General features: G+C 41.2%; 1 protein-coding gene across 4 annotated transcripts in view; it reads left to right on the top strand.

The window, feature by feature from the left end:
* Positions 1-26,630, top strand: part of LOC126471417 (metal-response element-binding transcription factor 2) — a 114,885-nt gene that overhangs the window by 21,110 nt on the left and 67,145 nt on the right. Inside the window, exons 2-3 of one of the 4 annotated variants that reach the window (XM_050099556.1) lie at positions 5,116-5,228; positions 25,333-25,442. The exons of 1 other annotated variant lie outside the window; for it this stretch is intronic. In XM_050099556.1, coding sequence (XP_049955513.1) covers positions 25,416-25,442 — 27 coding nt within the window. In that variant the 5' untranslated portion in view covers positions 5,116-5,228; positions 25,333-25,415. Of the gene's footprint in view, positions 1-5,115; positions 5,229-6,888; positions 6,920-25,332; positions 25,443-26,630 lie in introns of those variants that run through there. 2 more of the 4 variants (XM_050099555.1, XM_050099554.1) reach the window with 2 other exon arrangements.

The following is a 26,630-nucleotide window of genomic DNA, read 5'->3' as shown; positions in this document are numbered from 1 at the left end:
TACCCAGTCCATTGTGGTGGGGCCACCATGTACCCAGTTGGTTGTAGCCCCGACAACACAGGAATCCCCCTGCTGATGCCTGCGCCATTAACTCCCCACAAATGCCATGGAATAGATGCCCATCTCCCTGGGGCATAGGGACTCCCGGCAATGGCCATTCTGCCAGGTGGCCCTTGCTGAGGCTGGGTGGCACCCATGGGGAGGACTCCTGGTTGGAGTGGGTGGCATCAGGGCGGATGACAAGCAATGAAGAGTAGTCCGTCATCTCTTGCTGGTGGTGAACCACCAGCAGTCTCTAAGCATTCACGAGCTCAATTCAGCACACAGAAGTACGACCCCAAATTGTTCCCCTCCCTGGCCACACCATGGGAGGAAGGCCAGGCTAAGGATGGCAGTGAAGCATATTCGCCCCAGTACGTATTATGTACGAGAGTTGATGGGGAATCTTCCATGTCCATGAAGCCTCAGTTTTTTGTCGAGCATTTAGAGGACAAGTTTGGTGAGGTGGTGGACTTGTCCAAAATGAGATCTGGGTTAGTCTTGATCATAACAGCATCCTCTGCCCAGTCACAGGCATTACTCGCATGTGACAAGTTGGGGGATGTTTGTTATCATCACGCCCCATAAGAGCTTAAATATGGTCCAGGGTATTATATTCCATAGGGACCTTCTTTTGCAATCTGATGACAAGCTGCATGCCAATTTAGAGTGGCGAGTTGTTCATTTCGTCCAGTGCATCCATCGGGGTCCGAGGGATAATCAGGTTGCCACCGGTGCCTTCGAGGGTGACACATTGCCCGAGAAGGTCAAGGCGATGGTCTACCGCTGTGACGTCAAGCCATGTATCCCTCCCTCGATGCAGTGCTGGAAGTTTGGCCATATGTCGTCCCGCTGTACTTCCTGTGTCACATGCCGAGACTGTGGACGTCCATCACACCCCAATACTCAATGTGCCCTGCCTCTCATTTGTGTCAACTGCGGAGAGCATCCTTCACCTTGCTTGCCAGACTGCAGGATTTTACAGAAAGAGAGGAAACTCGTGGAATATAAGACCCTTGACGACTGACCTACACTGAGGCTAAGAGGAAATTTGAGCACCTACATCCTGTGGCTATGACCACTTCTTATGCCACCGCTACGAGAACAGTTGTCGCCCCATCTGTTCTTCGCATTCGTATCGCCTCTCAGTACCGAGACTACACCTGCCCCCTTGATTGTGGGGGGCACTTCCCTCCGTATTGCTCTCGCATCACCTACTTCGGGAGCAACCCCTCCCCCCCCCCCCCCCATCCCCAACCGTCATGGATATCAGTCCCCACTTCTGAACCAGAGAAGCATAAGATTTCTTCGGCTCCTCTTGCTGGGAAGGGGTCTCTTGGGTCACTCCCTTCCCAGGTTTCTGCTAGTGGGAAATATGACACCTGCCAGTGACTGAAGAGCCCAAAAGCAGCTGGTCGTAGGGCTTCACGTTCATCCTCAGTCCCGGAGACTGAATCAGTGAAGTCCTCCCAGCCAGGGAAACCCAAGGAGCAGTGAAAGAATATAAAAAATAAGATCCCTAAGACCAAGGGAATTGCAGCGGCACCCACACCACCGCTATCTACAAGCTCTGCGTCTGTGTATTAGGTGGAGATTCTGGCGTCCGCTGCAGGACCTAGATCTCACCAGACCCTCAGACACATTCGATATAGACTGCTCAGGCAAAACGTCTGTGGCAGCATGTGACCCTGAGGTGTAAACTGCGTCATTGAATGTTCCGTGCCTTCCCAGTCTCACAATGACTTCATCCTCCAGTGGAATTGTGGCGGTTTTTTCCACCGCCTGGCTGAGCTATGGCAACTGTTAAGCTGTACATCTGCTTTCTGCATTGCCCTCCAGGAAACATGGTTCCCAGCAATGCACACCCTTTCCCTCTGCGGTTATAAGGGATACTACAGGAACTGTAATGACTATAATCGAGTGTCAGGTGGAGTTTGTATTTATGTCCTAAACTCAGTCTGTAGTGAAACTGTGCCCCTTCAAACCCCTCTTGAAGATGTGACTCTCAGAATAAGGACGACACAAGATATAGCAGTCTGCAATGTATGTCTTCCTCCAGATGGTAGTTTCCCTGAATGTATTAACTGCACTGATTGATCAACTCCTTAAACCTTTCCTACTTTTAGGAGATTTTAACACCCATAACCTCTTGTGGGGTGGCACCGTGCTTACTGGCCGAGGCAGAGATGTCAAAACTTCATTGTCTCAATTCGACCTCTGCCTCTAAATACTGGGGCCACCACACATTTCAGTGTGGCTCATGGTAGTTACTCAGCCATTGATTTATCAATTTGCTGCCCAGGACTTCTCGTATCTATCCATTGTAGGGCACATGATGACCTGTGTGGTAGTGACCACTTCCCCATCTACATATCACTGCCCCGGCGTCAAGCCCATGGATGCCGGCCCAGATGGGCTTTTTAAACAAGGTAGTCTGGGAAACTTTCACCTCTGCTGTCACCATTGAATCTCCCCCACACGGGAACATCGATGTGACGGTTGAGCAAGTGACTACAACAATTGTTTCTGCGGCAGAAAACACGACCCCTAGCTCTGTAGTGTGCCCCCTTCGAAAGGCAGTCCCTTGGTGGTTGCCGGAAATCGCTGAAGCAACTAAGGAGCATCGGCGAGCTCTACAGCGGCATAAGTGGCACCCTTCCCTGGAGCACGTCATAGCCTTTAAACGTCTCTGTGCTCACGTTTGCCAACTTATCAGTTGGTGGAAGCAGAAATGTTTGGAGAAATATGTCTCGACCATTGGGTGCCATACGTCACCTTCCCAAGTCTGGGCAAAGATCAAACGTGTTCTTGGGTACCAGACCCCAACAGGTGTTTCTGGTGTTAACATAAGTGACGTGTTACGTACCGATGCAAACGCAATTGCCGAGCACGATGTTTGAGCCTCTGCATCGGTGAATTAACCCCCAGCCTTTCGCACTCTCAAATGGCAGCTGGAAGGGAAAGTCTTCTCATTCACTGCATGCCACAGTGAATCCTATAGCACTCCATTTACAAAGTGGGAGCTCCTCAGTGCCCTTGCTCATTGCCCTGACACAGCTCCTGGACCGGATCAGATCCACAGTCATATGATTAAACACCTCTCATCTGACTACAAGCCACATTTCCTCGTCACCTTCAGCTGGATCTGGCGCAATGGCATCTTTCCATCACAATGGCGGGAGAGCACCATCATTCTGGTGTTCAAATCTGGTAAAAATCTGCTTGGTGTGGATAGCTATCTTCCCATCAGCCTCACCAACGTTTTTTTGAAAGCTGCTGGAACGTATGGTGTGTCGGCGGTTGGATTGGGTCCTGGAGTCACGTAGCTTGCTGGCTCCATGTCATGGCGGCTTCCACCAGGGTCGCTTTACCACTGATAGTCTTGTGTCCCTCGAGTCTGCCATCCGAACAGCGTTTTCCAGATGCCAGCATCCAGTTACTGTCTTTTTTTATTTACGAAAAGCGTATGACACCACCTGGTGACATCATATCCTTGCCACATTATACGAGTGGGGTCTCCGAGGCCTGCTCCCGATTTTTATCCAAAATTTCCTGTCGCTTCGTACTTTCCCTGTCCAAGTTGGTGCCTCCCATAATTCCCTCCATATCCAAGACAATAGGGTCCTGCAGGGCTCTGTATTGAGTGTGTGTCTATTTTTAGTGGCCATTAATGGTCTAGCAGCAGCTACAGGGCCGTCCATCTCACCTTCTCTGTATGCAGACGAATTCTGCATTTCGCACTGCCCCACCAGTACTGGTGGTGCTGAGGGGCACTTACAGGGAGCCATTGACAGGGCACAGTCATGGGCTCTAGCCCACAGTTTCCAGTTTTCGACCGCAAAGTAGTGTGTTACGCACTTCTGTCGGTGTCGTACCATTCATCTGGAACCAGAACTTTATCTTAATGACGATCCACTCACTGTAGTGGAGACATATCGATTCTTAGGACTGGTTTTCAACGCCCAATTGACTTGGCTTTCTCACGTTCGTCAGCTTTAGCAGAAGTGCTGGCAACACCTCAATGCCTTCCGCTGTCTGAGCAACACCAACTGGGGTGCAGATCACTCTACGCTAGTGCAGCTCTATAGAGCCCTTGTTAATCCCACCTCGACTATGGGAGTCTGGTTTGTGGTTCGGTGGCACCCTCAGCGTTGCATTTACTCGACCCAGTGCGCTACTGGCATTTGCCTAGTGACAGAAGCTTTTAGGACGAGTCTGGTGACCAGCATTCTTGTGGAGGCCGGAGTCCCTCCATTGCAAGTAAGTCGTGCACAACAGCTGGCCAGTTACTCTGCACACATTCGTAGTTTTCCTGGGCATCCAAATCACCGTCGCCTTTTCCCACCCGTGGCAGGTTCATCTCCTGCATCGGCAGCACAGGTCAGGGCTTCCAATTGCAGTTCGTGTCCGATACCTTCTTTCCAAACTGGAGTCCTTGCCTTTACCACCTATACTTGAGGTCTATTCACGTACACCTCCATGGTGTACACCTAGGTTGCGACTGAGTTAACCCCGCAGCTCTCTGCTGCCACTTCCTCTCTATTATTGACATGTACCGAGGCCATGAAGTGGTTTACACTGACGGCTCGATCGCTGATGCTCACGTCGGCTTCGCGTATGTCCATGGAGGACCTATTGAACGGCATTCCTTGCGCGATGGCAGCAGTGTTTTCACTGCAGAGCTGGTAGCTGTATCTCGTGCTCTTGAACACATCCGTTCATGCCCTGGGAAGTCGTTTCTTCTGTGTGCTGACTCCTTGAACAGCCTACAAGTGCTACCCTCGTCACCCTTCCATCTATGTCCTGGAACTGTCCAGTCGTTCAGTGGTGTTTGTCTGGACCCCCCAGTCACGTCAGAATCCCAGGCAACAAACTTGCCGACAGGCTGGCCAAACAGGCTACGTGGAAACCATTTATTTAGATCGGCTGCTCTGCAAATGACCTGCGTTCAGTACTATGCCGCAAGGTTTTGCGGCTTTGGGAGACGAAATGGCATGACCTCAGCACGCACAGCAAACTGCTTGCCATTAAGGAGACTACGAATGAGTGGCAGTCCTCCATGCGGGCCTCTTGCAGGGACTCTGCTGGCTCCGCATTGCCATGCTTGGGTGACACACGACTACCTCCTGCACCGTGATGATCCACTTCAGTGTCGGTGCGGCGCCCGGCTGAAAGTGGCCCATATCTTGGTGAGTTGTCCTTCTATGGCTGCCCTGTGACAGACTTTTCAGGTACCGGACTCGTTGCCATAAATTTTAGCTGACATCGCCTCATCGACTAATTTAGTTTTATGTTTTACATGTGGCGGTGGGTTTTATCATTCTATATAAGTTTTTGCACATGTCCTCTGCCGCTTTGTGTTCTCCACTCTAATGCTTCTAGGATGGATGTGTTAATGTGACGCAGAGTGACTGGCTTTTCATTTTTATTCTCATGGTCAGCCAACCACAGTCATCTGCTCTCTTCTTTTTACCCCTTCTACCTGCTTCTTGCGACTCTGTGGTTTTCTTTTCCTGTTTTGTCCATAGTAGTGTTGGTTGTCCTGTCGTTCTTCTGGTTCTTCCTTTCTCCTGTTATTCTGCTGTATGTCTCCTTTCTTTTCTTGTTTCCCTTGTGTAATTATTTTACTGGGAACAAGGGACCAATGACCTCGCAGTTAGGTCCCTTCCCCCCATTTTTTAAACCAGCCAACCATCTCTGTGTAACCATTGTGTTAAAGAGATTGATGATTAAAATTGCATATAAATACTAAACACTTGTAATGATTTTATCCAGATGTTTCCACAAAAAATCTGTTTCACAGATCAAACTATACACAGGGAAATCAAGCCATGTTTATTTTTGTTATGGTGCTGTTAAGACAACTGGAATGCAAATGTGAATTTTGAATATTGAGAGATGTGAGTGGAAGATTGTGACATGTGGAGGGAAGAATGTTCAGCATTGTAACTTAATGTCTAGACTTTGTGATAACATTACATCAGCTTGAGGAGCACGATTGAACGAGTTGGCCAATCAAACTGTCCTATTTTGTGTATAAAGTGATGTAACTAAACATGGAAAATTTTGATGACTGACTGAAGGTATAAGCCTTGTTCATTCTGAGTGAGAATGCAGTGTGTAACCACTGTGTATCATTTCGTGTTCATCTTCTTGTGGATGAAGACAGAGGAGAAATGAGTGGGGCATGGTGGGCTGTCTGGCTGAAAGGTAGCGAATATTGTAATTGAAGATGTATGTGAAACAGAATTTTCAATTACTTTATTCAAAAACAGTATTTGAGGAAAATCTGCAGCAAAAGGCTTTTGTCTAAAACCACGTATGTGAGATGTAAAATGTCTGCTGACAGTTCAATCCACTCTAACACATTTCACTTCACTATGTCTTACAATACTGAATAAAAAAGTAGTTCATGGATTACTAGATAACTGTAAATTATAGAAATGACAGACTGTTTTGAAAAGCACACATTGATGCTAAAATCTGTGTTAGCGGTTAGGAAGTTACTCTTATCTGATATTTCCAGAAACTGGAAAGTAAACACATATTTGGAAAATGTAATTCACGTATGTGTGCAAAATTTGTTGGGTGAAAGCATATACACCCACCAATTTCAAGAAACTGTAAATTTCATGATTGTGGAAACAAGCATATTTGTATATAAAACTGAGAATTTGTATTTGTCTAGTTTTCCTTTACTTTTTGTATATAATGGTGACAAAAATTTTACTTGGACTTGTGAGTTACAACTTTCTGTTCCTTGCGTATGTTTCAGGTTTGAAGGAAATTCCAACTTTATTTGAGCTTTGATGCAGTAGGCAATGATGCAGGAAGCCTTGTGCTTTGTGTTGGTAATGTGCCTTCAGCCAGTGGCACGAAGGTAACACCCCCCCCCCCCCCTCTCTCTCTCTCTCTCTGTCTGTGTGTGTGTGTGTGTGTGTGTGTGTGTGTGTGTGTGTGTGTTACGTCTAATACTTAATACAGAAACATTTGAACACTGGGAACAATGTATGTAGCATTGTACTGTTGACAAGAGTATTTGTGATAGCATCACTTAAAAGTAAAAAGCCTTTTTATATTCAAAACTATGTCAACAATACTTGTGTATTTTTTATGTTGTGATTTCTCTTATTTTTCTGATGGGAACATAAAGAATTCAGTGTAGTTCACTTTTTTCTCTGTAAAGATAGGCAAGGAGGTGGTCTGTAAACTATGATCACTATTCATACTTTGTTTAGCTAGGAAATAGGTTTGGAGGGACACAAGTGTAAATTCCTAATGGTGAATGTTAATATTTGCTAGATAGTGATTTGATGTGGAAGGTAGACACAGCTTAAGGCCAAAATATGACAGATACACATAGCAAATGCTAAAAGGTCGGTGCATCGATTTTTCCCATTTGAAAAAAGTACTCAAACAGGGTGTATACGACCCGGGAGATCCGGGGAAAACCCTTGAATTTTTTTATCTGGAAGAAAACCGGCATAAACCCAGGAATTTTTCGGAATTCCGGGAATTTTTAATTGTTTTAGTTATTAATTTTTTTTTATTTTGACAGGTAAGAACCAATACTCTAACAAAGGATATTACTGTATCCCTCTTCTGCAGAATAATGCTGCAGCAACAAAACATGAATGAGAGAAGAAAAAAAAAAGAAAGAACATAAAACCTAAGTCGCAAAGGAAATACACCATATACAACAATAAAACAGTGCTCATACAAGCGTTTGCCAACTGCAAAGTGTGTCAAGGCTTTGGGAAGACTATGCAATGCTTCCTAACAACAAATTGCCTCCGATGAGCGTGACGTCACAACTGTTTACTTTAGATTCATTCGAGCAGTTGCGGGCGGGATACCTATGACCGTGAGCTATCAAATGAATTAAAATACGTTTGCATAATTACAGAAGGCTAAAATATGTTATTAGTTTCAGGTTTTATCTCCACCTTTCTGACAGTCAAGCATTAATCGCCTTGCAGAACAATGGAGTTATATTTGTCGGTTTGCTAAAGAAATTTGGCTTTTATTAATCTTTTCCGCTGGGGCAGTCAATTTATTTGAAACGAAGTGTTTAATTCCATACTATGGGCTAGTTTCAACTGTTCGCTGCATTTCAAAAGTGCATGTTTTCATCTTCTAGCACGTATGGCATTATGCCATAATAAAGAACCAAACATGAGATAATACGGTACTGGTACTCAAGAAAATTTACATACGAATGTGCACTTAAAGCCGAATTACGCATTTTAGTATGGTTAACGAAATTCCGATGTTCTTGGAGTATCCTCTGATGTCTTGTTTCTTTTATGACATAGTGTAAGATCTTTTAATGTTTTACACCTACGAACTTACGGGTTACCTGCGTCATCGTAGCTGCGCAAGTGCGGTGACGCCAGTTTCTGGCGCTCTCTGGCAACTACTGAAACGAAACTATTTCTAAAAGGTCACGGGAAAATATTGCGAATGGTCGTTTTAAAAGCGTTACTTTCAAAGTAAATTTACTTTTATGCAAGATGAATTATGTGCGAGAATGTACGATGAATTTCTTAAATCACAGAGCGTTTGATTCTCATTTAAAAATCATGTCTTTGAGGACGTACTTTTAGAAAAATTTTGAGCTCAGAAGCTCAAGACATTTATGTCTTTATTAAAAATTTTACTGACACATTTGTGTGATGTACCTTAAAGTGGGAGATGAAGAAACTTGCACAGGATAGGGTAGCATGGAGAGCTGCATCAAACCAGTCTCAGGAATGAAGACCACAACAACAACAACAACAACAACAACAACCACCTTAAAGTGTAACACGCACAAAAAATATCAACATTATATGTGAAAGCTTAGCTTCTCTTGCAGCTTATTAATCTTTGAGGCCAATATTGTATATGAAAGCTTTGCTTTTCTTCTAGTAACGCTGTGTATGTTAATTTAAACCATTAACTTTTCCTATTTGTGTATACGCGCTACTTAACAGTGATATTGCTATTGGCTGACTGCATCACGTATCCTTCGCTAGATGATCTGCTGTCATCGGCTGGTGAGATCACGTGATGAGCTATGACTGGCTACAAAAGCGTATTGCAATCTTTGATTTCAGTGCTTTGGAAAGTAACATGCGGCATTTGGTGAAATTTAAATTTACTCTTTTGTAATACGAAAATATGCAGCGTACATGTTGCTGCACATTAAAGTTCTTTGCATTTTAATTTTTTTACCTAGTTTGCTTTTTCTAAAGGTCCAGAAGTTCTACGCCGGCGTATAAAACCATAACCATTCAAAGGGTTGATAAGTTTTACAGTTCCGAGGAAAAGTATACTGTCACTTAACACGGAAAAAGTGTATTTTCACTCGGGAGAAAATGGAATAATTTTAACTGGGAAATCCGGGAATTTTTTCTTCTTGTCCGGTTATACACCCTGTCAAAGAAATAAAGTGCATTGGTGTACATATTGATTAGTACTACTCTGAAGGCGACAAATAACTTGTATCCAACAACCCCCCACCCCACCCAAAAAAAAGAAACCTGATGAAAAATCAAAGGAAATGTGCCATATAAAAGAACACAGTGCACTTACAAGCGTATGCCAACAGCAAAATGTGTCAAAGGGTTTAGGAAGACAACAAATTGCCTCCGATGAGCGTGAAGTCACAACTGTTTACATTAGATTCATTTAAGCAGTTACGAGAGCGCTCATGCACACGCGCAGTTGAGTCGCATATGAGTAATATCTTCTCCCACTGCTGGCTACAGAAATGTGGCTGTTGGCTGTGTAAGTACCAGTAGCAGCAACCAGCCACATGGGGAACCAGGAAAAATTTTACTGGCGCGCCCAAGCTGCTAGATTCACGCGTGCACTGCAGGCCCGGATCTGGGAGGGACAAACCGGGGTATCTGAACTGGGCGGAAATTTCGGGGGAGGTGGCAAATTCATATTCTTGAGGAAAAAAACCTGGTTTCACAAAGCACCTAGCATCCAGCGCACATCGCTCTATCGATTATTCATCTGATTTTGAAACGCACCTCTGCTGGTTTTTGGACATTTTTGAACATGTTCTAAGTTGATTTCTGAATGAATTAAAAGTTGATTTTTGAATGCGTGCATAGTGTACATGATGTCTCTGCCAGGGGAATCCTCGTCGCATTTAGTGATGAACTTTCCTGCAGAGAAAACGGGATGGGCCTATACGAGCTGAGCGGAATAAAGCGGAACCAGTGAATGCCAACTGCTGCTTGTTTATGTGGCTGATTTGGTTTGCAAATGTTTAGCGTTGTTATAATTACTAGCGAAATCCGTAGATTCAGACTACCAGAGTGGCTATAAACGATTAACAGGAATAACAGGTAAGAAAGATTATATATATAATCTTCTTGGTGTATCCAAGAAAGTGAAATTCTGACAGAAAATTTTTGGCCAGATCGCTACACTAGACAGGGCCAGTTGTAGTCTCCAGCTAGCAGCTGCTTAAGTTCCATTCTGGGAGTTCCGTGAAAAACGCATTGTACAAACACGTAATAATGCCTGACCGGAGAATAATCGCTGGATAATTAAACCGGTGATTGTGGCAGGGTTAGTAAAGTTAACCGGAGAATGAATTTTGACAGTGGTAGGAATAGTTATAGAACTACTGATAAGATTATTTATTAGAACGAGGAAGGAAAAGAAACGGGGACATCAGACAAATTACGGAAGAATATGATGATTCCAAATTCATACAAAAATTTCGTTCTACTTTTTGGTCTAGTGCATAAGAAACTATTTCCTAACATGAAGCTTTTTGACTGTAGTAGACCAAATAGGTATTTCGTATTGGTACTTTACGAATATTGTCGCACTATAAAAATGATCATTATTGCCAAAACAGTCTAGCTTATTTGGTGTGTGTTAAAATTGCTGCAATATTAGAAAGACCTATTTTGTTTTATCCAGCACACAGTGACAAAATAGACGTAATCAGATCAAGAAACCACACCAGTCTTGGGTACTATTTGTAGTAACAGCTTTTTCAGTATTAGACGACGACATTTCGATTTTTTGTGTAGCAAAATGTTTGACAAACTTTGATAAGGTAATAGTTCTTTCACAGAAAGGAAAGCTGTAGCAAGATTAGAGAGAAAAATCGCTAGGACCTAAGAATTGAAGAAATGTGTACTGTCTTGCCTGTCTCTTGTCTTTACTGGTTTTAGGTATCCTATATTTAATTTTATGTCATACAGAAAAGCAAGTTAATGTCTAATAGGCAATAAAGAGTCCAGATTTTCTGCAGAGTTCTTGTTCTGCTGGTTACAAATAGTCCCATCCAGGATTAATTGCGATTGTTCTTCTTTATAAAAAAGAAAAAGAGGGGCAGGATGTCAAACAGGCCAACTGGGAGCAGGAGAGGCACTACAAGACATTTTGATTTCCACTGTCCTGAAATAGTTTTATGGCATCCATTACAAAATATACACGTTTGAGTTCCACAGAACGAAATACAGTGACGTGCGGTGTAAGGATGTTGTTTGAAGAGGCGCAGCACTGCACTTCGGCACACTTAAGACCAAATAACATGTCTTACATTTCCTCAATGATTATTGTTTTATGTATCAGACTATTAAGAAAGATGTCCACTACAAAATGAACTTATTTTGAAAAGTCTTTTTTTTTAATTTTTTTTATTTTTATTTTATTTTTTTAATTTTTGACGTTCTGATGCACAGAGCAGTCTGAGTTATAGTGGGGGGTTAGTCTCCACGTGACCCATGTTGACATTTAGTGATTTTTCTGTTTCCGCTTCGTTCATTGCTCTCACATCTAATAAAAACAAGGCAGATTTCTATGGCTGGGAGCTATCAAGTGAATTAAAATACATTCACATAATTACAGAAGGCTAAAATATGTTACTAGTATCAGATTTTATTTTATTTCCACCTTTCTGGCAGTCGAGCATTAATCACCTTGCAGAACAACAAAGTTAGTTTTGTCGGTTTGCTAAAGAAATTTGGCTTTTATTAAGCTTTCCTGCTGAGGCAGTAAATTTATTTGAAACAAAGTTTTTAATTCCACACTATTGGCTAGTTTCAACTGTTCGCTGCATTTCAAGTGCATGTTTTCATCTTCTATTATTCCATAATAAAGAACCAAACATGAGATAATACAGTACTGGCACTCCAAGAAAATTTACATCCTGAAAACCACATCGAAAAGCTTAATATCAGATCGAGGCCTACATCATTGGAAATCTGGAGATAAGAATGTGTGTTTTAAGGCAAACTATGCATTTTAGTGTGGTTCACGAACTTCCGACATTCTTGGAGTATCCTCTGATGTCTTGTTTCTTTTATGACATAATGTAAGAAAGATCTTTTTAATGTTTTATATGCACGAACATTGGGCTTCCTACATCACCGTAGTTGTGCAAGCACGGTGACACCTCTTATCTGGCGCTCTCTGGAAACTGCTGAAATGAATCTATTCCTAACAGGTCGAGGGAAAATATTGCGAATTGTGGTTCGAAAAGCATTATTTTCAAAATAAATTTCCTTTTATGCAAGATGAACTATGTGCAAGAATGTATGATGAATTTCTTAAATCACAGAGCATTTGCTCCTTTTTAAAAGTCAACTCTTTGATGACGAGCCATTTAGAATAATTTCGAGCCCAGAAGATAAGAGATTTATGTCTGTATTAAAAATTTTACTGGCTTATTTGTGTGATGTATCTTAAAGTGTAACATGTGCTAAACAGATCAACATCATATGTAAAAATTTAGTTTCTCTTGTAGCTTTTAATCTTAGAGACAAATATCATGTGCGAAAGCTTTTCTTTTCTTGTAGCAACACTATGTATATAACTTAAACCATTATCTTTTCCTGTTGGTGGAATTCGAATTTATACTTTCGTAATACGAAAATGTGCAGCGTACATATTGCTGCGCATCAAAGATCTTTCCAAGACGTGTTTTTTCCCCTGAGTTTCGTTTTCTAAAGTGCCGAGAAATTCTACACTGCTGTATAAAACCATATCCTTTCAAAGGGATGATAAGTATAACAGTTCAGACGGAAAGTATACTGTTACTTAACACGGAAAAAGTGTATTTTCACCCAGGAGAAAATGTATTTTTAACTGGGAGATTTGGGAAATATCCAGGAATTTTTTTTCTTGTCCACATATACACCCTGTTGGGTTTGCCAGTGGTGTCCCCCCATACTGGTGTTGATGATTCTGCAGTACCATTGTCATAACTTTGGATGCAGCATACCAGACGACACATTGCGCCTTCTTCTGATCTGTCCCATTTTGACAAACCAAGGTCATGTGATGCACAACAGGTGGGTCTGTTGGATGGATGAATGTTGAAACTGCTACTGATACTCTTGAATAAGTGAATGATTTTGGCTGTCTCAAAAGTGAAGTAGATGAAGATTCTTGAAAGACATAGTAGGAAGGATTGCACAAGCTAAAACAACTTTCTATAAAAAGAAACTTCTGCTAGCATCCAAAACTATAAACGCTGTGCCCACAAAGTAGATTCTTGAAAAACGATTTAACATGGGGGTGAAATGGGGTCACTGAAGAAGTCATAAATTGTACAGTAAGAAGCCTTTAAAATGTGGTGTTATACAGCAGAATGTTGTAAATCACATTCATTTATCGAGTAAGGAATGAAGAGGTCCTAGAAAGAGTCGGTGAGAAAATATACGTAACCCAGCTTCGGATGAGTAATGCTAAGTATCTATGGCCAGGTGAATTGTGTGGCATTGGGGTAATAAATTATATGCACAAACCTTCCTCATGAATCAGTCATCTATTAGTGAAAACTGTATAAAAATCTCTACAGTAGTTCCTGAGGATAGCCTTCACACACAGACGGAAAAGCATGATGGGTTGGAAGAGGGAGGGGGGGGGGGGGACTTCAATTTACGAGACCTGGCCCAGCTTTGCACTAGTAGCATTAAATATCTATGACCAAACAACTTGTGCGGCATTGCGTATTTTGTTTATGGGCCACTGCGTAGAGTGAACAATAAATTTCAGAGAATATTTTAAGTAACTGGATATTACTACTTTCATATAATGTATGTGATGTAAACAACACACAGCACGAAAGTTGTCTGGAGGCATGCATGTTGTGTGTTCCATATTGAATTAGTGTTTTGAGTGATATCTTATGGCAATGATAGTAGCATATCATGATGTAATACTTTTACAACCAATGTTGTTGTATGCGAATTGTGGGTGTATATCTGCGTGAATGATTCAATATGTATTGTAGGCTGGTTGTGGTGGTGCAAATAAGAGCAAAAATAAGAAAAAACATGCATGACGTACATGTGTAACTCATGTTACGGCACTCCTCTTGCGAAGCGTAGTACGCACTGTGATGCGTAGATGAGACTCATTGCTGCAGTTATTTGTTGTGGACTCTTTATGCTAGGCTTCTTCATCGTGCTGTACAAAGAATTGTGTCCACATCTAGGTTTGATTCAAAGAACTCAGAAAGCTGAAAGTTTCGTCATCTACTGGTTTGCTGAAAGAATGTTCTGTATGTAAACAAAGCAAAGTTCCTGGAGTTCTTTTTCATAAAAGATTTTACTTGTAGAGTAAAAAAAAAACCACCACTTATTTTGATTTGGACGTTTTTTTTACTGTGCAGTTGTTCTCAGATTATGGAAATGGAAATTATTGGTTAAATATATTTGATTATTTCAAATTCTAAGTCTCATGTCACAGCCTGATGGTGAAGTAGTTATGGTGTCGTTAGTGAACCTATTTATTATGATACTTCAAAGTTGAGTAACTCATTGCCCTTTGTTCGAAGAATCTGCAGTGAATTAAGAGTGCAGATTGTAATTACTAATCTGAGGGAATCCGAAATTGGTGATCTGAAATTGTTATCGTGTTTCGAAACGCATATATCCACAACTTGAGAGGTGAATGCTAGATGAAAAGGAAGAGTGGGAAAAAAATAGGATCCACCTGGGATTTGATGCCACAATCTTTTGGTTTCCAGGCACACACTTGACCACTAGACCACAACACTTATGCGAATTAGTTTATACATCAAAACCTTCCTTGTGAATAAGTTTATCTATTAGTCAAAACCGGATCAAAATCCCTACAGCAGTTTCTTAGATATGCCATCATATACAGATGGATGTGAACAAGTAACTTCAATATTATTTTTCAGAATAATTTGTACTTAATAAGTGATCACTATTGTTCCAAAGTGCTTTGCAGTTTGAATGCTGTGTAGATCTGCAAGTAAACAAATCATCTGCCTATTTCTGGTGGCACAATGTGGAATCCAGTTGGTAAAGAATGTAATGTCTGTAACAGAGTTTTCTTGCTTGTTTGATCTCAGGAGTAACTGGGTTTAAATTCCTTGCCAGACGCCCTAATGTACGTCATCTGCACTTTCTCAGAATCATTTCAAAGGTGAAGTCCCATATGATTATTTTCAAAAGCTCATGGCCAATTTCCTTCTTTACCCTTGTCCAGTCAGAGTTTGTACACCTTCTCTAGTAGTCTTCTCAGCTATGTAACATTTAACCCCAGCTTTCTTTCCAGTATTGATGTTCCTGTATATTTGTACTCTATTGAGAGTATACATCCATAGCTCAATCTAAATTTGTGAAATTAAATTTTTCTTCAGCTTTGGTTGCCTAAGTAATCAAATCAGTTGTTACTGAAAGGTTGAGAATGTATTCACACTATCTGATGTTTTTCTTTTTTTTAATCCAAGGATGCTTGATTTAAGGTGTTTTCCGGGGGATTGTCGAAAGAAATTTCTACAAAATAAATTTAATGCTCTTCACGTGGTGTTGTAAGGTGCCATGCCTTTCTCTTTCCTTTGACTTCTGTCTATATTTTGTTTGTGTGTGATTTCGTGACACACATAATGTGTCACACTACTCTTCATATTTTACCAAAGGCATCATGAATAATTTCATTATTTAAGTTGTTTTTAACACAATGGACTTGCATTCAAGAGGACGATGGTTCAAATCCCTGTCTGGTCATCCAGATTTAGGTTTACACACATAATGTGTCACACTACTCTTCATATTTTACCAAAGGCATCATGAATAATTTCATTATTTAAGTTGTTTTTAACACAATGGACTTGCATTCAAGAGGACGATGGTTCAAATCCCTGTCTGGTCATCCAGATTTAGGTTTTCTGTAATTTCCTTAAATCACTCCAGACAAATTTCAGGATGGTTCCTTTGAAAGGGCATGGCTGATTTCCTTCCCCATCCTTGAATCACTACAAGCTTGTGCTCAGTGTCTAAACCCTGACATTCCTTTCTTCCTTCCGTCCTTGAAGTTGCTCGTTAAAAAAAAAACCTGAGCCATTCCCACTGGAGTAGTATTGGGTGCTGATAATTTGAGTCGCAGCACACACCGCTGCTCTTGTGTGATGTGTAGACTACATGTAATCAGTTAAAAAAGTGTATTCTCTCTCTTTCTAGCAATGGACAACTTCATCTATACTTTGTGTTTATACATGCTGCCACATGTTATGTTGACTTACTATTTTCACTCTTTATTCCACCACTATGAATACATGGGGAAAAGTTTTGTGCCCACCAATGAATGACTGTTTCATAGTCTTAGATGCATTTATGTATCAACATTAGTCCCTATTTAGATCAGTTTTTCCCTTGTTTTTCAAGTCAGCAGATACCACCCTCTGAAGTATTATTCTCAAAGGTCTGCAAAATAACCATCTGTGGCTGTCATATCTTCGTTGGACCCAGCACATTTTCCAGCCACTAATTTTTTTATATATGAGAATAGGTGTATCGGAGGATTCCAAATATGATTAATTGGCTAGTGTAAATGTTCCACCAGTACATCCTTAAAATCCCTGTTTTCTCATAGTCAAAGTATGTTTGTGGACAAGTGTGTCTTATCCGTAGCTTTGATGTGATCAGTTCTCCCTGGCTTCAGAATGAAAACTGCCATAATTGTCCTCCAAGCATTATGAATGACTTCTGCTGCTACGCTGACTTTTAAACAGTCTTCATTGGAATTTAATTAGTCCCTCTCCTGCTTGTTGCAGTACAGCCAGAAAGATTTCACCAGATCCTGAGGGTTTAAACAGTTGAAATGTTCCCAAGGCTCACTGGATTTTTTGAATTCAGCACTTTCTCTGGCAAATTAACAGTTCTCCCCCTTTTTCCTGTAAACCAGATCATCTCGGGGACTGAATCTTCTTCTGTGTTATCTTCCAGAGTGCATTGAGGGAAGTCAAACCGAAGGAGCATATCCAGCATCTTGTGCACTGTGCTTATATACACAGGCTATCCTCTTTCCTTAGAGTGACTCCTAGATTGTTTGCTATTCTAGTGAGGATTTTATGAAGTCTCATGCATGTAACTGTCCTTCCACCTCCTCACAGTATGCTTTCTATGATGATATTTTCGCTTGCTTATTCGAAAGGTTGTATTTGGGGAGGACCGTATTTTGTCCATTGTCCTTTCCTTCTTGCAGTGTTAAGCAGTAGTCTTACTGTTTTCCTTTGCAATTCCAGGATATTGTTCCACCGATGTACGTAGGACAGTTTTCTGAGTGTAAGGTCATGATGGCAGATGTCACTTTGATGTGTTTAGACCTTTCCTATATGAACCTCAGTCTGTTTCCCTACAATTCCTGTGGGCCGTAGTCTGTTCAGCACCTATTTCAACCTTTTAACTTGATATACATGTGGTCAGATAAAGATGGCTCCAATGTCAGATGCCATTGTTTGACATTACTATCCATTAAGACAGAGCCAAAAGTTATGCCATTCATTACTTATGTTCAAGATAGGTTACCTGCCTCTACTCAGGATCTCTAGGTTAGTCTTGAGTAAATATATCTACTGTTGATGTCAGTGCTTTCACACACCAGGTTGTGGGCACTGACATCACAATCAGGCAATCATACATCTGTGAACAGTTGTCTGCCACTCCTCTCACTTCCCGGGGAGGAGGAGTACTTTCCTCATAAGAAGGGTAATTTGTGGTTAGTGCAAGTTCCCTCACATTATGTGCTTTCCACTACTTCATCCTGATGGTTAATAAGTATGTGCTTTCCGCTACTTCATCCTGATGGTTAATAAGTCTCTGGAACAAAAGTCTGTCTTCAGCATAAATGAAATTACATTCTTAACTTAAATTCACGTTCTGGAGTTCTTTAGATTTGTGGCAGAAATCAGTCTACCCTTAGTTCCTTAGAGGCCTGAAATGCCTCCTTTATATAAATAGGGTTCCTGGATCAGAGAGACACCTCTTCCTGTCTTCCCAGATGATGACACAGGGTGGCAATTTCCACCTTACTGGGTTGCATGTTTAACTGCAGCACTTGCAGCCACCGACTTAATGCCATGGTTGCTTCCGATTTCTTTGATTACCCTGACAGAAATCTGCAAGAATGCTAAGTACAGTTTTAGGCCCTGTTCTCACATAACCCTCAGTTATTCTTCACAGACTTCCCCCGTAAGGATTTGACCTCCGATACAACCCATTGGTTGATTACCCTCCAGTCCTCCGTTGAAACCTCCTGGTTCTGCACCCATACCTGCTCAGAGTCTTGCAGGAGCATCATAGTATATTGCTTAATATAGTTAAGATCAAAGTTAAATGTAATTCCTTTTAATCACATAGATTGTGGCATATGAAAGGCTCACTGTGTGGCTCCACTTTCATAAATGTTGTGGGACAATGAGAGTGTGACTGGCCTCTGCAGTCAATCAGTTTACATGGAGGCTAGTACTTCCATCTTTCTGACCTGACCTGTATCATAACCTATGGTACTGGAAAATCCTGGGTTAAATACAAATAATGGGATAAGCAAAGACGAGTCGCAGAATGCTGAATGTGTCCTGCAGTAGATAGGAACATTAACAATAATTGTTCTATGCTTAAAAACTTGCTTTATCCTTCAGGCCACATAGTTATATAGATTGTAACAATATTGTTACATTTCATCCTGTATTTTTCATTGTTAGGTATATAGATAGATTAATTGTTTTACTGTTTAGAGTTGAGTGATGCTCAGAATCCTTAGAGTATAAAACTGTAACCTACACATTGATGACACATCGTAAATTTCAAATTGGGAAATTAAGTTTTCTGCTCCCATTTAACATCAAACTGACCAAGCCAAAGACAGGTCTACCATTGTCACACATTTGACTCTTACAGACATTATACAGGGTGTCCGAACAGTCTTTCCCTGATTACATAAATTGATAACTCAGGCTAGAAGTAAGATACAAATATGAAACTGGTGTCTAATTGTTTACAAACTATGAAAGTTTTTTTCACACATCAGTAAACTTCCACATGAGCACCCTTGGTAGCACGTAGCACATCTAGGCGATATTCAGTTTCCGCCCACACATTAGCCAACATCACTGGAGGGATCGATTCAACGACTGTGGTTATCCATTGCTGCAGGGTTTCAAGATCTGGTACACGTGTTTGGTAGACCTTGTCCTTGACATAACCCCATAAAAATAAGTGTAATGGGGTTATGTCAGGAGAGTGTGGAGGCCAAGCCGTTGGCCCATCACGACCAATCCATCGCCCAGGAAAGGTCATATCGAGATAGGCACGGACGTCCAAACCCCAATGAGGCGGTGCACCATCTTGCTGAAACAAGACATCGTGGTGATACTGAAGCAGCTGAGGAACAGCATACAGTTGCAACATGTCCAGATACACTGCAGATGTGATGGTAGTGTCAGCGAAGAAGAATGGCCCGATAATTCAATCGTGCAGTAGCGCGCACCAAACATGCACCTTTGGACTGCCTCTGGTGCACTCCATGACCTCGCCAGGGGTTGTGAACCCCAAATGCGCACATTATGGCAATTCACTACTCCACTGACAAAAAAGGTCACTTCATCGGAAAAGGCAATTCGTCTGAGATAACCATCATCGTCCTCAATACGTGATAGCATTTCGAGCGCAAAGTCATATCGACGTGTACTGTCATTGAGCAACAAGGCCTGAACGATTTGCACTATGTATGCACGAAACAAAAAACGTTTGTGTAAAATGTCATGGAGAGAGCTTTTTGGCATCTGTAATTCACGTGAGGCCCTGCACACAGATTTCTTCGGACTTTGCTGAAAAGACTGCCTTACAGCTTCCACCCTGTCTGCTGAGGTTCTTGGTCGACCAGACCTCGGAAGGTCAGCAACCGATCCTGTGTTCTTGAACCTCTCATACCAGGCTTTAATGCTCTTGACATCAGGTGGATTCCTTCCAAATGTTGTCTGGAAGTGTGTCTGCTCTGTGGTTGGTGATCGTCTCTCATGGTACTACAGGACACACTGTGCCTTCTCCTGATTGGTTAACATGGCTTCTTGGGTACTGCACCTCATCCACTATTTACGTACTGCGAACCTAAAACATAAAAAATACTTTGATAGTTGTAAACAATTCGACACAAGTTTCATATTTATATCTTACTTCTAGCCTGAGTTATCAATTTATGTAATCAGGGGAAGACTTTTTAGACACCCTGTATTTCTCTCTCTGACATGCGGAGATATAAGTTTACTACATATTAGTCCATATCTAATGTCTTGTCACAACACACATTGACATTTAAGAAGTTAGAAGGATATGAGTTTATGACAATCAGAGAATATTTGTTAGGTAGAGTTTTTCTGTCTTGGAAACTATGCCTCGTGTGAAATACAGCAGAAGAAATCTTTCTTTCCCTTTTTTTGTTGTTGAATGGGAGTGACTTCCGATTATCCATAAAAACAATGGTGGGGTTGTAGATGGCAGGGAGGAGATTAAAGAGTATTAAAAGTCAAACCTGGAGCACTTTATCTGTTGCATTGAAGACGTATATTATGTGGCTGCCAAAATTAGAAGCTGTAAATGATGCCAGGTTAAACTAGGTGATCTGTTGATAAAACCTCTTGAGCTATTATGACAGTTGTTTTTATTGACAGAAAACTTTTATAAACAGGTTTTATAGAGACTACTAACAGTTATATTTCATTGTTATCATGCTTAAATTATTTTTGCAACATGTTTTGATATATGTACTCAGTGGTAGGCTAAAATGACTGTACGACAACACTGAACACATATCTGGGGATGTTATGCATATATTATTTATTTGAGGGGGGGGGGGGAGACAGATAATTATGACTAGCAGTGGTCTCTAGAAAAATCACTTTATAAAATTGAGAGGAACAGCCAATATGGCTGTAAATTGGCAGAGAACTACTTAGTGTTATTTCTGTACCTCTTAGTGATCATGTATTGGAGCACAAAATTTACGGCACAATGAGTGTGTTAAATTTTGAGTGGGAGCTTTATGTAACTTTGTATAGTTGTTGTAGTCATTATTTTTATGCAGCACTGTACAACACTGCTTAAAATAACATCACCTCTAGCAAATTTGTATATATGTGTAAAATATGAGATCCTGAAGGTGACATGATGAAGTAGTTTTGAGACAGAATGTTTCCAGCCACACACAAAAATAACATAACTTTCCAAATGTGCATTATTTTACTCCTTCGGTTTGACAGTAATAACTCAATATTGATTTCATTGTATTGTAGCTCTGCTTGCTTATGCCATTGCTGCTACACAGTTCAGTTAGATCAGGGCAGGCCAGAAATTCTGCACACGTGCGGTGCTCTTGCACATGTGCAACTTCCGGGTCACAGTGTGCACGCCGCAGCCATCAGCGTTCATGTAGTGCATGTTTCTACGCACAGATGTCGCTTTATCCACTTGCTGGGATACTCTGTACCAGCGCATTCTAGTGCTCTTTCCACAGCTTGCAAGCCAACCATGGGAAGGTATTTTGCATACTAAACATTTAAAATACTGTCACAGTCTACTCATTGAGATGTCTACTTTTATGTTAACAGTTTAACCCAGTAAGACAAGTAATACAGTTAACAACAGTGGATTTTTATTAAGGCAGCTTGACTGACGGCACCCAAATACACACAATATTTTTGATCTAGTATTTAAGAAAGAGAGCACTTAGCGACTTCCAATGAACCTTATTCATGATTTCAAATAACATTAAACTAATGAAAGGTTTCCTATAACTAATTCTCGGCGCCCTCAGTTACACCCACATAATTTCTGTCTCACTGACCTCTGAACAGAATGATAACTGCAGACCTCTCGATGATCACCTGTTATTTCAATACCATTATTGCTATATCTTTCACCAGTTCTGTCTGAAATCTGCACAATAACCAACAATTAGATGAATGTTATGTTTTATCAACTTCAACTGAGCGTAGCCCTTCACACATTAAAAAAACTTTAAATGTAAGTATACATTGGAACAATCGGTTTAATGACCAATTTTCCTGATAAATGATGTAATATGGAGCAGAATGAGGCAATAATGCACAGTTAGTAAACAATAATTTTTAATTATGAAAGGAATAAATCCAAATTATTATTCGACCTCACAGCAAACACTGTGAGTTTTCACCAAAGGCTGCAAAAAAGAATTGCAGTTCCCCGTCATTTTTAAACGACTGAGAACATAGGTCTCCCGTCCTTTGCTTTTTCACAGTACCTGCAATTTCTCAGTACCTCTCTGTTAAGGTTACGGTCACCAGGGGTAAACGAGACTGTGTATGTTTCGCTCTTGCTTGTACCACATAAACAGGGAAGTGGAGCCCCCGCCATACATTTAGGACACATGTCTAATAACAGATGTCGCTGCCGCACATGTGCAGCACTTCCGCACGTCTGCACACTGTGCAGCGTTTGGCAGGCCCTGAGTTAGATGATGTGATTCAAAATCAGTTTTCATACAGACATGGACTGGAGGAAGAGATACTGAGTTATTAATTGCAGTGCACACATTCTGAGATGCTATTCAGTTCAAGATCTAGTTGCATTCGTAAATGAGTATGTAGCAATTGCTAAAATATGTAAATATGTCCACAAGTAATAAGTAAACAGAAGCATAAAGTTTCAAAATGTCACTTATACACACATCAAAAAAAGTTTTGCATCATCTTGGTTTCGAGAGTTCTGGAACATGTACAGAAAATTGAGATAGAGATGAACATAAACATCATTTCCGTCATTTTTATTGCTCATGGAAACCACACATTGCATGTTGTACCACCATACAACAAGATCTTCAGAGGTGGTGGTCCAGATTGCTGTACAAACCAGTACCTCTAATACCCAGTAGCATGTCCTCTCACATTGATGCATACCTGTATTCATCATGGCATACTATCCACAAGTTCATGAAGGCACTGTTGGTCCAGATTGTCCCACCCCTCAATGGCAATTCGGTGTAGATCCCTCAGAGTGGTTGGTGGGTCACATCGTTCATAAACAGCCCTTTTCAATCTATCGCAGGCATGTTCGATAGGGTTCATGCCTGGAGAACATGCTGGCCACTCTAGTTGAGCGATGTTATTATCCTGAAGAAAGTCATTCACAAGATGTGCACGATAAGGGTGCGAATTGTAGTCCATGAAGACGAATGCCTCACCAATATGCTGCCGATATGGTTGCACTATTGGTTGGAGGATGGCATTCATGTATCATACAGCCATTATGGCGCCTTCCATGACCACCAGCGGTGTACATCGGCCCCACATAATGCCACCCCAAAACAGTAGGGAACACCCACCTTGCTGCACTAGCTGGACAGTGTGTCTGAGGCATTCAGCCTGACTGGGTTGCCTCCAAACACGTCTCCGACGATTGTCTGGTTGAAGGCATATGCGACATTCGTGGGTAAAGAGAACATGATGCCAATCCTGAGCAGTCCATTTGGTATGTTGTTGGGCCCATCTGTACCATGCTGCATAGTGTTGTGGTTGCAAAGATGGATCTCACTGTGGACGTCGGGAGTGAAGCTGCGCATCATGCAGCCTATTGCGCACAGTTTGTAGTAACACCACGTCCGGTGGCTGCACGAAAAGCATTATTCAACATGGTGGCATTACTGTCAGGGATCCTCCGAGCCATAATCCGTAGGTAGCGGCCATCCAATGCAGTGGTAGCTCTTGGGCAGCCTGAGTGAGGCATGTCATTGACAGTTCCTGTCTCACTGTACTTCTTCCGTGTCCTAACAATATCACTTCGGTTCACTCTGAGATGCCTAACATTTCCCTTGTTGAGCGTCCTTCCTGGCACAAAGTAACAACAGGGCGCCATCGAACTGCGCTATTGACCGTCTAGGCACGGTTGAACTACAGACAGTACGAGCCGTGTACTTCCTTCCTGGTGGAATGACTGGAACTGACGGCTGTTAGACCACCTGCGTCTTATAGGCGCTACACATGCCTGGTTGTTTATGTCTTTGACTGGGTTTAGTGACATCTCTGAACAGTCAAACGGACTGTGTCTGCGGTACAATATCCACAGTCGACGTCTATCTTCCAGAATTCTGGGAACTGGGATGATGCAAAACATTTTTTGATGTGTGTGTGAATTGCAGTGCTATAGTGCCATTGTACAATGAAACAACTGCTGTAAAATCTCTTAAACGCAAAAAGTGTTTTGTAATAGAAGTAGTCCTTGATGAATGAGATTTTGTTGAATGGTACAGATACAGCCTGAATGTATTGTTGGGTAAAATGTCTAGCGTGACAGGATCTCCTGCTGCATCTTGATGCATTTTTTGTGTGTTTTTATGGCATTATTAACAATTGCTATAATCTGCTTGTTGTGTGACTTCATGAGGGCATCCCCATGACATAATAGTGGTGTAGTTGGTATTAGTCACACTGAATTACTACCCTAACTTGGCTTTAAATAACTCCCCTAGACAGATGTTATGCTCATTAATAATAGACAAGGTCAAGTCCATTATTATTGTTAGTGGGTTCGAAACTATAATTGTTCCATTTCAATGCTGTAGCTCATTGTGCATTTTCCATTATCTGTAAATGCAGAGGCTACAAACACAAGAACCTTAAATTTTCAGTCATATAGTTTTTCTTTCGCATTCTAGATATATCTTTAGAGGAGGTGGAAGTAGTTGGTCTTTTTTTTATTTTTTTAAATCTTGAGTTAGTTTTCAGAATGCCTTTGTTTTTCATTTATGGATCAGATTTATGGAATTGTTTTTATATACTGGTTTGAGTGCCTATAATCTCTGGTACTGAAACATGTAGAAACATTTCACACTTAAAAAGTTATTTGTGGTCATCAGCTATTACTCAAATTACTTGGTAGGGGAATATTTTTAATACTAATTTTTAAACTGTGGAAAATTTGTTTTGTTTCATACATTCATTGTGAATGTTTTGATACATCAACTGTAAATGTTGTTTTCCATTCTCTTTAGGTTTTAGGTTGTGGCACAAAATTGTAGCAGCTTGTTAAGAGACCATTACTGTGTGTGTCCTGTATATACCGCAAAAATTCATAATGTCTGTCCAGGGAGCCAAGAAAAAGGTATTACATTTTTATCTACTGCAATTTTTTTTTTTTTTTTAATGGATGTGTATTTGGCATTGCTATTAATTCATGTGATGTTGTGCTTTTGTTGCGTAAAATGTGAAGCCATTGACAACCATTGTCCCTTTTACAAGGAAAAAAAAATATACAGTAGCCTTCAGATGTTCAGATGGCCTTCATGCTTTCAGGCATGAATAAGAAGTAATGTATCTGCAATAAAGTGAGTTAAGTTCGTTAAAAAGTGAGTTATGCTCATAGAAACAGTAAATCTTTGTCACAAGCCAAGGATGTGCACTGAGATGCTCCACTGTTCATGCATATAGTTTTACTAATAGATGATGATATTTTATCATATAACGTTCACATGGGTACTTAGTTGAGTGATATCATTTTTATAGGTACAACTTTGCTTCCGCCGTTTTTCCCCCAACATTTGAGGCTTTAATGAAACAATTTGGTTACACATGTATCATTCAAAGTATTTTCCATTACTGGCCACTACTTTCTTCCATCTTTCAGGCACTGTACGAATCCTGCGTCGAAAAAAGTATTCATCTTTTGAAGCAATCCACGAATCAATCCAATTTGTGACTACTTTATTGAGATCGAAAGTGTTGGTCAGCCAGGCCATGTGCCATTGATCTAAACAGGTGATAGTCAGAGGGAGCAATGTCTGGAGAATACGGCAGGTGGGATAGGACTTCCCATTTTAACGTTTCCAAGTACGTTTGACCTCTCTTCCAACGTGGGGTTGAGCATCCTCATGCCCCAAAATCACTTTATCGTGCTTCTTGCTGTATTGCAGCCATTTGTCTTTTAATGCTCTGCTCAAACGCATTAATTGCTTTCGATAACACCTGTGATTGTTTCACTTGTTTTTAATTCCTCGTAGTACACGATGCCGAGCTGGTCCCACCAAATGCAGAGCATGTCCTCGGAGCCGTGAATGTTCGGTTTAGGCGTCGACATGGAAGTGTGGCCGGGATATCTGCATGATTTTTTGTGTTTAGGGTTATCTTAATGAACCCATTTTTTGTCCCCAGTCACAGTGCGATGCAGAAATCCCTTCCGTTTTTGCCTCTGAAGCAACTGTTCACAAACATACAAATGCCGTTCAACGTTTCTCGGTTTCAGCTCACACGGGACCAAAGTTCCTTCTTTCTGAATCGTGCTCATAGCCTTGAG

Source organism: Schistocerca serialis, chromosome 3 (assembly GCF_023864345.2).
Source record: "Schistocerca serialis cubense isolate TAMUIC-IGC-003099 chromosome 3, iqSchSeri2.2, whole genome shotgun sequence".
Lineage (NCBI taxonomy): Eukaryota > Metazoa > Arthropoda > Insecta > Orthoptera > Acrididae > Schistocerca > Schistocerca serialis.
The sequence above is the reverse complement of the archived record's forward strand: the minus strand, read 5'-3'. Positions and strand labels throughout refer to the sequence as shown.